The sequence below is a fragment of the Seriola aureovittata genome, chromosome 22 (assembly GCF_021018895.1).
Source record: "Seriola aureovittata isolate HTS-2021-v1 ecotype China chromosome 22, ASM2101889v1, whole genome shotgun sequence".
NCBI classification, from domain to species: domain Eukaryota; kingdom Metazoa; phylum Chordata; class Actinopteri; order Carangiformes; family Carangidae; genus Seriola; species Seriola aureovittata.
Window position 1 is genome coordinate 2,658,258 of NC_079385.1, and position 13,360 is coordinate 2,671,617.

The 13,360-nt window shown below is 40.9% G+C and overlaps 1 protein-coding gene across 4 annotated transcripts; it reads right to left on the reverse strand.

Moving 5' to 3' along the window:
* Positions 1–1,233: 1,233 nt before the first annotated feature.
* On the reverse strand, positions 1,234–13,308 carry msrb3 (methionine sulfoxide reductase B3). 4 transcript variants are annotated; one of them, XM_056367858.1, is made up of 8 exons: positions 13,083–13,114; positions 10,223–10,332; positions 7,797–7,945; positions 5,278–5,386; positions 5,085–5,162; positions 4,888–4,916; positions 3,012–3,109; positions 1,234–2,212 (listed from the first exon to the last, which is right to left on the reverse strand). In XM_056367858.1, the coding sequence occupies exons 3-8, from the start codon at positions 7,870–7,872 to the stop codon at positions 2,030–2,032; spliced, it is 573 nt and encodes a 190-aa protein (XP_056223833.1). In that variant the 5' UTR covers positions 7,873–7,945; positions 10,223–10,332; positions 13,083–13,114; the 3' UTR covers positions 1,234–2,029. The 4 variants fall into 4 exon arrangements, with proteins under 4 accessions (XP_056223833.1, XP_056223834.1, XP_056223830.1 ...); XM_056367859.1 differs by lacking the exon at positions 10,223–10,332 and having other exon boundaries at positions 13,083–13,305; XM_056367855.1 differs by lacking the exon at positions 7,797–7,945 and having other exon boundaries at positions 13,083–13,305.
* Positions 13,309–13,360: the final 52 nt, after the last annotated feature.

Here is a 13,360-nt window from a genome sequence, read left to right on the forward strand (position 1 = left end):
GCGTGTGTCAGGTGTGACAGCGGAGCTACCGGTGCTGCTGAGGTCACTTCATATGAACATTTGAAGACTTTTATGAACAAATCAGTTCAGATTACAACAGAAACAATCATTAATGATCTGAGTTGAAGCGTCAGAGTGAATGATGATCACAAGAAATCATTAAGAAAGGTTAAGACCATGATCCAACAGCCACTAAGTTCCTCCGCCTGAGTCAAACTCCCAGCAGAGACACATAAAACATACACTCACAATGACTTTTCTTCTGTTAAACATCATCTCTCTATAGTAGTAAACAGTAAATCATGTGGTTTGAGAGGAGGCTGAGGATGGATGGAGGAGGAGGTTCTACAGAGTTTTTCAATGAATGTGAACCAGTTCATTTTAACCTTTGTGAACTGAACTTTGAGCGAGCTCTTGCGAACTTGCACAACACTGTGAAGAGGTCGCTAACTCGCCGGTGAAAGTTTCCCCATCACGGTCCCTGACCATCAACCACACCGCGGTCTCGTGAAGAAAAACAAAACACGCCACGCCATCACCCAGCTCACTTAGAGACGACCACGGTTTCCACGCTCTGCAAGGAACCTGGGATCAGCTGATGGCAGGGTGAAAAGAAGGGCTGCACACATGGACAGTAAAGGAGATAATCGTTTTTTTATCATCATTAAAGCATGAAAACATTTTCTAGTAGATACATAAATAAATAAAAAATATCAACCTGAAAATGAGCTGATTATTTCCCCTTTAAAAACTGAATCAATTGTTTTTCATGGTGACATGAATTTCCCGACTCAGATAAAAATAAAACCACAAGACAGGAAATTTGGCAGTTCAGGGGAAAGTTAGGGGAAACTTACGTCACAGTGTTGAGCGGCCGATTGTCCTTTCTTTTCTTTTTTTTTGCCCCTTTTTACTCTTGTGAAAAGGTGTTAGACATAATGAGTAAAGTCTTAACACTGAGATCCGCCTTCAAATTTGTGAAAACTTTATTTTATTTAAGAAAGCAAGAAAGAGCTTTTTTTTTCCCCGCATGTAGGACACATCAGACCAGGTCCAGATCAAACACCATACAGTCTTCATTAAATGCTCATTTGTTTTTCCTGGTGGACTTCACTTTGGTCAAATCAATCAAATAATGCAAATAAAAACCTCACTCACTCAAGTTTGGACACACTTTCCCGTTGAGAGCCACTGACCTACACACAGTTTTCAAAAAGTAGAACAAGACAGTCGTAGTGTTTCTAGATATTTTATTCATCCATTAAATATTTTAAATTCAAGCTGTGAACGACTGAAAATATTTTCTAATGCAAAGGAGGAACAAATACAGGAAGTAACCTAAAGGCCACAGTTGTGTTTACCCATAATGAGATGCCATCTGTCACAGCTGTTACTGTGTTGCTGCTGACAGGAGCACTTGCATAGATATCTTTAAATCAACCTCTCAGTATCAAATATCATTTCAATATAGTGACATATACATATTTATATATATATGTATGTATGTGCGTGTGCGTGTGTGTGTGTGTGTGTCTACAACACAGCACTTCATCCAGAGCTAGAACATTAAAGGGAGAAAATCCTGGTATTTGGTGTTTGTTTTTTTGTTTTTTCATGCTGTTCTCTCATGACAACGTTTAATTCACCACCTCTGCTCTAGACAAATCTTTACAAATACAATGTTAACACGAACTATACTCACAACAGAAGAATCAGAGATTAACACCCAGGGTGACAAATACTGGAAGTTCTCTTTAAGGCAGTCGGTTTACGCAGCGTGTCCTGCAGCATCGACTCTGGCGACAAATTGGCTGTTTTTTGGAAACATGCACTTTCCTTTGTGACAGATTAAACATCAGAGTATTTGGTCTGTGTCTGCGGCCTGAGCACCTTCCTTCCTTTTGCATTATTACCACCTCACTCTATCTTTACTTCGTGAATCAAAACCACTCAACTCCTAACTATTTAATGCGTGTGAGTTGTCGGACTATCCCTGCACAGGCGCAGCCATCAGTCTGGTCTGGTTCTTTCAGAGCTCTGTCTTCCCATCGCTCACTGAGCTGCTGGCAGCTCCGCCCTCAGCCCCGGAGGCGGAGCCGGAGGTGGAGGCCGCATCTTTGGCCTGGAAACCCAGTGAGGCCGAGTTAATGCAGTAGCGCTTCCCTGTCGGTTTTGGTCCGTCATCAAACAGGTGTCCCAGATGAGCTCCACACTGAAACACAACAGGAAAGATTTTGACACTCAGGCAACAAGTTGTACATGTTCTACATTATCAGCATCTCACTTTGTAATCTACAGTAACAGGAATGTGCACTTGCAGGTGTTTGATTGGCGATGCGATGCGATGTTGGATGACATGTTCATTATAAAGCAGGTCTAGGTTCTATATTAATACTGTGAAAGTATCAAAGCCTCAGTCCACAGAGAAATGCACACAGCCTTTAACTTTAAATTAACTTTGTGATGTCACAACTATACAGTCACCACTCTCAGCCACGGCACAAGTCCCGCCCACACTGGACCCACCATCCAACCTTGCAGGATTTAGATTCTCTGAGTGTTTTTACCTGAAATCTGCTTTATTTTATTGGATCACTCAGAAAACAGTCAGCCAATCAGAAGAGAGGCTCAGAGGCTCACTGACCTGTAAAACTACACTGAGATGGTTTTCGGTTCTTAAAACCACAAATATATTTTCTTATGGATCAACACTGGAGAAGTATAAAATACAGGGCCTTTAACATCTACTTGACTAAATGAAATAGATTTTTTTTGAATGAGGTCATAGTTTTTCCTCTTTAAAATAAAACTAAATTTTATTATTTTTATTTCCAAAATATGTAAATACAATAAGAGGGTCAGACTCTTTGATCATCTGCTTAGTTTTTTTCATTAGTCTGTGAAATGCTGCAGGGAAGCTTCTGCATTTGATTCTATTCTCACAGCGAGTTTTGTGATAAAGGAGAAAACGAGAGCGACTGTCGGGGCGTGATGCAGCGTTTCCATGGTACCTGGCTGCAGGTCGTCTCCACTCTGTGCATCCCGTAGGAGAAATCATCCGTCAGAGCTACAGACTCCTCCTTCACCAGGTCGTAGAAGGACGGCCAACCTGAACACATGAAGGCATCACGTCAGGAAGCCGTCGGCACACGGGTGAAGTCACACACAGAGTGACAGTGATAGTCGGTCAGAGAGCGTCAGTCATACTGGTCATCTGATGTGAGAACAGTGAAATGCTGCATGCTTACTGGGGTAAATACTGGCTCAGAGCTTGATTCAACTCTTTCGTGTTGACGTATTACTGGATTACATGTTTTCCATGTTATTTTCAGCCGTGCTAGCTGTGTGCCAGTCATGGTGTGTTGATCGGTCGTTCCGCCACTTTGCTCCGAATGGAAATATTTCAACAACTGTCATTAAATTGTGTACAGACATTCATGGTGCCCAGATGATGAAAGCTGCTCTCTGCTCATCTGTGTTTTAGTCATGTTTCCGATTACGCTGAACAAAAATAGAAATGCGACACTTTTGTTTTGAGACTTTGTCTGAACTCACAAAAAGCGTCTTTCTCTAAAATCTGGCTCATGAATGTGTTTAAATCCGTGTTAGTGAGCGTCTCTCCTCTATCCGCCACACAGGTGTGACATATCATCAGCATGACTGTCGCACAGGTGTGACCTGGGCTGGTCACAATAAAAGGCCGTGCGACACATCTCCTCTGTTCGGTGGGTGACATGTCTGGTGACCACACAGGTCATACAAGAAGCGGGATGTTTTAAGCTTCCAGGTATTTTCTACATGATGCTGCAACTCGTGAAAAATGGGAGCGAAAGCAAAAGTGTTGATTCTGTATTTTTTGTTCAGTATAGATGCTTCAACTTGTTTAGGGGAACTCGTCCTCATCACTGAGGTGGATTTGTGTCCAGATGGAGGGGCAGCACCCTCTGCTGACTGTTCATGATCTCTTCACAGCACCGCTAACAGGCAAACCCAGGAGGTTTAAAGTAATTCACAGTCAGCCACACTCACAACAAACTGGCTGCAAGGTCTAAATAACAAACTGCCCTCAGTGTTCACCTTCCTAACAGAAGTGACTTACACCGCAGACGAGTGTGAAACCACCAAACCGATGTGACGGAGGTCTCACGATCCTCCTTAAAACACCAAGCTCATATGTGTATCAGTAACATTAAACACCATTATTAGGTTACCTGGGTATGAAACCACAGAGCACAGCAGGAAACCATGTCTGAACCTCCATGAATCAAAAAACACAACAGTGTTTGTTTTTCTGCCTCTTGAGGCTGAAAAATTCCTGATAGAGAAAAACCAAGAGAGGGAACAGATCCAGGGGAGAACAGAGAAGTCTGCAGCTCAGCACTGATCCATGGAGGAGTTTAACTAACGGTTCGCAGTGACTGTCACTGTGCTGAGGGACCAGCTGCTGACGGAGCAGACAGTTTTAAACCAGTCAATTAAGCTGTAAACTCTCTGTGCAATGCAGCAGTTTCATGCTTTGTGTTAGAACTATGTTAAACTGCATCGTCCCTATTAGATAAATAAATAAACAAGGTTTTTAAATGCTGTGTACAGCGTGTCGCCTCGTCAATAGTGTATATTATCAGAAGGGAAATCCCACGTCCTCCCACTTCACAGACTGTCCAGATGTGACACAAGCAACAAGAAAAAGTAGTTTTTTTCTGTATGTACATGGAGATAAAGTCAATAATTATGAGTCAATGATGAGCAAATACCACAATTTATATCCATTTGAATTTCAGGCTTAAGAAATGCAGCAAAAATCGAGCCAATCTGTAAAGATGAAAGAGCAGAGGAAAGAGCTGCAGGTGAGGAACTGGACACCGGGACTACAGTGATGGAACTCACCTGATCCTGAGTCAAATTTAGTCTTGGAGCTGGAAAACACAGAAAACAGAAATCATGTTAATTTCATGCTTTAAAAAAACATACTTCCTCCTCTTTCTAATGTTTCTAATGTCTAATGTTCTTTTAAATTGTGTAGTATCGCGACTGCCAACATCTGGCACGCACACACACACACACAGAAGCAGTGCAGCTCTTACCTGAACAGCACAGCGCCACAGACAACACAAGTGTAGCTCCCCTCATCTTTATGATGCGTGAACTCTCCAGTGAACGCACTGTTGAAAACAGCTCTGTCAGTCAAAAACTGAACGCTCCACACTGCCACACTGTTTCTGTATAGAATGGTGATGGACAGTGAGTGTAAATGTAAGGCTGGCCGGTGGGTCTCACCTCTCAGTTCCTCTCTCCTGAGTGACTTGGTACTGCATCGGCGTGAGGCGTTTCTTCAGCTCCTCCTGAGGGAAGCTCACCGGCCATGTCTTCTTAGTCCTGCGCGCTCCTGAGGGGGGGGGGGGGCAGGGAGGACAGATAATACTAACTATGCAGGAAGACAAAAGAGCTGCAGGTCACCATAACACTATCCCTTATGTCCAGCTATTCTAAGTCTTCCTGTGTCTTCATATCACTTTGAGACACTAAATATAAATAAAAAAGCAGGTGAGCCAAAGACTGCTCTCAGATCTGTGTGAATCATCTCTGCTGCATCATGCAGATGTTTGTTACACAAGGATAACTTGGCTAAAAATACATATTTCATCTTCATCCAAGAACAAAACACAAAAATAACCCAAGAGCAAGAAAAACCTTTCAAGTGTAAATTTACTGAGCAAAACCACAAACCACAAACCAAAGCCAAGCAGTGAATCATTTGATTATTGTGTTAGTATTTGAAATTCCAGCTGTGCAACAGCAACATGTGTAAGGACCTACAGACTCAACAGAAGCTGACATGGACCATTTTTTTTACAAAGAGAATATGTAGACCACTTGAGACCAGTGAGTCGGAGTGTGTGGGTGATGTGATACAGAAAACTAAAGAAGAGTCTACACTACTGTAAACAAAGCTTTTTCATAAACGCTCCCAAGTCTGTGTGTGTTTAGTCTCTTGGGGTCTTTAATATCCAACCTGTGTGTGAGGTGTTTGTCTGTTAAATCTCAGGGAAATTAGGTCTAATAACACGCATCCACACACAAGTGTCAGTTTAGAATACAAGCAGCGGTCCCAGTCTTTTTTGTGTCCAGATTTAGAGCTTGGTACGGTTTGGAAGACGGAGTTTTTCTAAACCCGGGATCAGTTCCAAGAGGCAGGGTTACTGTGTCGTCTGGGAAACTCTACTGCTTTTACATGTTTCATACAAAATAATCATAATTACGATATTACCATTTTATTTATTATTACTATTTAGAATAATATTTAGAATATTATAATTCTATAATTATAATTAGTGCTCAGGACGTGGAGCTGTGCGCGCTGCCACTGTTTACTAAATGATAATGTTGCCCTATATGTGTCAGACGTTTCCAGGCAACAGTTAGTGGCTAACATTATTAGCCAAAACAAATTATTGAGGTGCTAATATGTCAGGAATGTGACATTTGAGAGAATGTTGTTAAAACAAATTTTGTAAAACATTCAGAATGACACACAAAAATAAAATCTGTTTAGATAATCTGTAAAATGTGACCATGAATCCAAAAATCCAAAGTTTCTGCTTAAAAAAAGACTCGCTCAGTCTTGCTAATTTGTAACCAGTGACAGAACATCGTATGTGTGAGGATCATTTCAGCTAATTACTTCCTGTTGGATGTGAACCCGGCCCTGATTTCCTTATAATATAAACATAGTTTTTTTTAATTTAAAATAAAAAAAGAGCTAATCTCTCAAATGTATTATTGGTTGATGTCTGAATGTTTCACATCTTTAAATAAAGAAATAATATGCACTTTGCATTTCTAAAAAGGGCCAGTTTGACCATTTATACTACTGTTGATTATGGGATGTATTTTTTAAGCAGATTTCAGGTTTCAAGAGATTGCTAATTGATTTTCATACTGTACAAAAAAACGAGCAGAACTCAATGGACTCCTGGAGCAATATATATAGAATATATCCTGGTTTGTAAACTACAATAGCATCATTTACAATATGATTTTCTGTTGTGTTAAATATACAAACGTGCAAAACCACTGCTCTGGCTCTTTAAGAGAAACCTTTATATCTGGACTTTGCCTAAATAAAAGATGCATAAGTATGAAAGATTTAAAATGCCAAACTATAAACAAAGTGTAAAAAACAACACACTTTGTTGTATGTATTTGCTTTTAATGTAAGAATTTAGTCTTAATTAAATGAAAAACGCATGTTAACAGGACTAATATTCAGCTCCTTGTCTTTAAACAAGTGAATTCATTGTTTTTCATTGTAACCTGAATTTTTCCATGCTACATTAAAATCAAATCACAACACAGAAAAAAAAAAAAAAGAATTGGTGAAGTTCATGTCAGTGTTGTCCAGCAGAGGGCAGCAGAAACCTGCAAAGCAGTGTCATTAGTTTTCATGCAGAGGTGCAGGTGTGCTTTTTCTTTTTTTGAGATGGCGAAGCACCTTCCATGCCAACATGAATCAGTAGAACATAAAACTTAAAAAATTAATTAAAAATAAAATCTGATCAAAGAAAGTATTGAGATCCGATAACCAGCCCTGTTCAGATTTGGGAGCTCTGAAGCGTCGCTCAATGCAAACCACTGATTACTGTTCCAAATCAAATGTAAGAAAAAGAAGTGAAAGCAGTTCACGCCACTCTGAACACACGCAGACCGGGACAGTAAAGACATGCTGACACACCAGCCAGGTGTTAAGGCTTTAGAGAGGCAGAGCACAGCAGGCACACAGCACCCAGTCAGTGGACCTGAGGGAAGACTGCAGGACCTCAGAGTTACAGGCTGACTCTTGGTTATTAGATGCAGCAGATTGAAGCCCGACATGGCTGCTGGACAGAGGTACTCCACCCACCACTAGAAACAAACACCCCTCAGCAGGGCTACACCGGGGACTGGGCTAGATGAAGGGGAGCAGATAGAGGGAGAAATAACACATGACAACACTGGTTTATACTGAACAGCATTAGAGACAAGGTGTGGAATAAAAAGGTCAGGGTTATTAGGATCTGGTCTGAAGGGCACTGTGGAACATGGACCTAGAAAAACCAAACAGATTAATACCCTCTCCTGCGTGGCTGACTAATCCCTTCATTGTAATCCAGATACACAGTGTATGGTGTATAGTGTGGTGATGTGTAAAAGTTAACGTTAGCATTTTTATAAAGAAACCTGATTAATCTCACTGACCAGGAAACACACAGAAAAACTCAACCCACCAGTACTATCACAGGTATTTCAATGTTGTGTATACTTAATGGATTTCCCATTGGTTTATACCATAGAATAAACTGTCTGTAGCTCACTTTATAGTAGTAGTAAAAAATAAAATAAAAAGGATAATATTTTAAAAGTAAAATAAACAAATGATTAAATAAATAAATAAATAATACAGATATTATCAAATTTAATAATAATAAGTTATCATAATGGCATTATTATCATTATTGTTGTTGTTGTAATCATTATTTTAGAATATCATTTATTTATATTTTATTATAACAAGAGAAAAGTTTATGTCTGTTCATCTTAAAAATGAATTTACAGCACAAAAAACTGCAAAAGAAAATGAAAACAAAATGAGTGAAAAACAAAATCAAGTGTAAAATCTACAGACAAACACAGAGGGACAGAGACTGAAGCCGAGAGCAACACAGAGAGAGAGAGAGAGACGGACAACGACACGAAAGAGCAACGGCCCGCTATTTTCAACCTCTCCGTCTCCCGCAGCTGATTTCTGACTTTTAACGGCCCACTCCTCCTTACTCCGACTTCAGCAGCAGAAAACTTTAGCTTCACAGTGCCGTTACTTTCCAGATGTGCTGGTCTGACTGAGCAGCACTTTAAATGCCGATTTAAATGGATTGCGACGGAGCTCATTAACATAACTGATCAATTGTGATGACACAATGTTTTTTTTTTTTGCCCTGGCGACAATTCTGTGTCTAAAATATCATTGTCATTGTACACACCAGCACAAACAGAGCCAGGGCACTATTCCCCCTTCATCAAACTCTGCAGGTGCAACTACACATTCAGGCATCTGCCAAAAACAGACTTAGACTGCCAGAGAGTGAAACATGATTCATCATGATTCATCAAAAAAAAAAAAACACATTCCCACTGCGTCAGAGTCAAACAGCAGTGTGTGTGTGTGTGTGTGTGCGTAGTATTGTGCATAGTGTTCTTGGGGTTTGCCTGTCACTGTTTGGGCGTGGAAACTTAAAACCTTGAAGCTCAAACTCCTATTGTGTTAACATTACTTCCTGGTAGTGAATGTTACAGATACTGTGTCCCGAGTCAGAGGCCTCATCCTTCGGAGGCTGCATTTGAAGAGTGGCTGGCATCAAAGCGGCGAGACTACACTGTTCCATTTCGAAGGCTCCTTTCAAATACGTCCTTGTCTTTTCCTGGAGCGACAAAGGCTCGACCTATCCCGAGATCCGTCGCACGCTGGCAGTGAAAGCAAACAACAGTGACAGAGAGCCCAGGGATTACACTTTTAAATCTAAGTACTGGGTTTCAGCTCAGTTCAACAGCTAACACTACAACTGTTAAAAACCAAGGACTTTAAAACCTCGAATTTTATGTGAAAACAAGTTGCATGTTGTCAGGGTTGCTAGGCGACGGGAGCCACGCGAAAACTCTCGCAGGCCAGACCGTCTCATTTCAGTTGGGCCTCCGCGGTCTACAGCGGCTACGAGGGGGCCACACCTTCCTAGACCACATCCTCCGAATGATGTGGCCCCTGAACTGGGACACAGCTAGTGACACATGAAGAGATACTGAGCTCTTGGAAAATGGAAATGTTTATCAATGTAGCTTGCTTGGCTTGCTTAATTTTATGCATCTGACAGCTCCGATTAGAAGGGGTGTCCACATATTTTTGGTCACATATTGCAAAAAGACTGCCTGATTAAATAAAAATGAAATAATTCAAAAAATAAAAACAGTGCACAGTAGGTACTTCATGAATTTCCCCTAGGGGCTAAATAAAGTATCTATACTGTATATGATAAGCTTTGCTATGTCATTGCTATTCTATGCTATGCTATGCTATGCTATGGTTAGGCATCATAGTAGATTGGACTAAAACATTCAAAAAACTAACATGTTCCTTAAACGCACCACAGTCACAGCTGGACATGTGAACACTAAAGCTAACAGGTTACTCTACCTAGAAGAGCGGCGCACGGTGCAGGGCGGCAGACTGATCTGCTCACAGCGAGACGCACAGCCACGAAGACGCCACGTCTGAAGAGGACATCCATGAGACAAACAGTCAAACTGAAGAGAGAGAGAGAGACAGAGAGGGGGGAGGGAGAGGGAGAGGGAGAGAGAGAGAGAGAGAGCTGCCAATTTCTGTGAATAAATATTTAATTACCTTATTAAATGTGACCTCAGCCCAATGATGGCTGGACTGTATTTAATCTCTCTGGGTCAACTGAGTAAAAGTCACCAAAGAAATTATAGTAACTCACATTCAAAGCCAGACAGCCACAAGAGGAAAATCTCACTCTGTGATAAAAAGGTGGCCTTATATGGCAGCGTTTCCAGCAGTGTGCGAACATCATCCTACAGGAAAACAGTTGTCTACCAAAGGATAAACAGTGGTTTCAGAAACTATTCAAACTCCCTCACTCTTTGCACACTTTATTGTGCTGTACATTTAAAGGTCCCATATAGTACAAAGGTAGATGTGCACGTGTAGTTTGATTATAAAGCAGGTCTAGGTTCTATATTAATACTGTGAAAGTATAAAAGTGCTCAGTCCACAGAGAAATGCACACAGCCTGTATTCAGAAACTCAGCCTTAAAACCAGCCGTCAGGACTTTTGGAGCTTTGTGATGTCACAACAAAGCAGTCACCGCTCTCAGCCGTGCCCCAAGCCCGTCCCACCTGGACCCACCATCCAACCTTAAAGGATTTGGTTTCTCTGAGTATTTACCTGAAATCTGCTATATATTTTATTAAATCACTCAGAAAACAGTCAGCCAATCAGAGGAGAGGCTCAGAGCCTCCTCTCTTCTGATTGGCTCACTGACCTGTTGTTACTAGAACTCCAGAGAGAGGAGATGTAAAACTACATTGAGATTGTTTTTGGTTCTTAAAGCCACAAATATATCTTCTTATGGATCAGCACTTCAAATATGTATCAAATACTTATTTTCGCTTCGTCATTATGGGTTAATGAGAGTAGATAGTTGGACACAAGTAGCTAGATTTATCCATTATAAATGAAATCTACAAACACAACAAAGTCTGCAAAAAGTAAAAGGCTCTGAATACTTTCTGAAGCCACTGTATGCCAGCCTCAAAATACTAAAGACACCAAAGCCTGACTGATGAGACCCTTTGGATGAGAATCACCACATGTTGAAAACTGCAAATGAACACACCACACGTACTACAGCTAACAGCCAGTGAGAGGAAGAAACTGGTCTCTAGTCTGAAACATAATGAAAACACAAGATTACAGTTTTCACACCACTGTGAGTCTGTTTAAATGGCCAGTCAGCCTCTGATGTGGGCCGACTACTGGCCAACGATGCCAGCTACCACAGAAAACAATAGGAAGTGGTCGGCCACAGACACCGTGAGTTTGATGCGTCTCATTCACAAACTTTTTCTAGTGAGTTTCTCCGTAAGAGTTGTAATACATCCTAATTCCACTTACTTTTTTCCACTTGATTTAGCTCTGATAAACATTTTAAGTTACACTCCTATTGTTTTTACTTTCATCAACAAAATGTTAAAGTATTCTGTGTAGTTTTCTTTATGCTGATTGTATTTCCTACCTCACAAAAAAATTCCAAAGCCCTTTTCAATTATCTAAAACCTGCAACTTTTACATTCTGTGTTCAAACCCTATCCTGTCTTGCTTTAGTTGGAGGACTACTTGATATTTTGCACTGTAACAAGCCTCAATGTACAATAACAATATATCCAAGTAATGGATGTTATGGATATCGCTGTTGCATGCATGTCCCTGTCAGCCCATGTTCACCAGTGTTTTCAGGTTTTCATTCAGTGCTGTCTCTGTGTTTGTCTGCTCTGTCACTCTGCTGAGCCAAACAAGAACAAACCTAACAATGTCAAATACTCTGCCACAGCTTCCTCTCATGCTGACAGAAGCAACTAAACCCAGGAGGGGCAATTCACAGAGCTTTGGTGTTTTAAAACGGAACTATAGTTGTGATAAACACTTTGTTTGACAGTGTAAGAACCGACATTTTTATCTCATGTTAGATGCTACATACTAAACCCTACGCACCATAGGTAAAACAAAGAAGGTACAGTAATAATTAATATTACACTGTGTGCATAATTTAAGGACCAGTTCATTAACACAGTGCTTTCAATGCTGTGACTGACACTACCACTAGATGTCAGTTAGGTGAAAGGCAGTTAGAAATGCCTTGTAATGAGTTTCACCATAACGTTATAGTTTAAAGTGAATATAAGAGGAAATTGATCCTGACTTCATCACACAGCACGGATTACACGGTATACGTTAGGAAAACCGGGAAATACCGCGAGTTAAATTTGCTGAACTCTCGTGGTATCTTAATTACTAAAACCTATTTCACCAGTGCGCCACAGTGAAACACGGGTTGTGTGGATGATAGTATCGCAGACAGTTAGCTACATAAAAGAAAATGTCTGGTAAGCTGACGATGCGTAGAGTTGAGAAATGTCAAAGTAATAGTACATTTTACAACGTTGCGTTATGTAACGCTGTTGCTCACTGCCGCCATGTCTAATTTGAGCTTGACAAGGCAAGAACCCAAAATTAACAATAACTGAATCTTAGTGTTCCGTCTGTTTCTGATAGGTTCACAGTCATTATTGAAGTTTGTGAGGTTCGTTAAAAACCTCATAAAAATTCGTTAAAGTTAATGTTTTGAGTTGTTACATTCCCCACGCTACAAAAAACTCCGTAAACGCGTCCCCATCAACATTAACTTTTGCCCTCGTCACCGTTAATGCTAACTGTGCCCTTCAAAATACACAGAAACACAAGACACTGACGTACCGGAGAGAAGCAGCAGCAGGAGCACGACGCTGACAGTCAGAATTCTCAGTGGTAATATGGCGGTGTCGGGTCGGAACATGAGCCTGACCTGGAGCACAAACACGGGTTACTGGTACAAGACGCTAACACAACACGGTCCGTGCAGCTGATCAACAGGCTGTTTGTGTTTGTGGGGTAGAATGACAGGCGACCTGCACATCTCCAATTATGGCCAGGACCACGCTCCGTTTCCGTTTTGTTCATACATAGCTGCCGCGTTACGTCATAATGTAATCGGG

Coding starts and splice junctions, on each gene's coding strand:
- msrb3 (XM_056367855.1), bottom strand. CDS start 10,316: ATGGATGTCCTCTTCAGACGTGGCGTCTTCGTGGCTGTGCGTCTCGCT. Junction 5,387..10,222: donor ACCGTGCGCCGCTCTTCTAG/GTAGAGTAACCT, acceptor CCCCCCCCTCAG/GAGCGCGCAGGACTAAGAAG. Junction 3,110..4,887: donor TAAATTTGACTCAGGATCAG/GTGAGTTCCATC, acceptor TCATGTGTTCAG/GTTGGCCGTCCTTCTACGAC.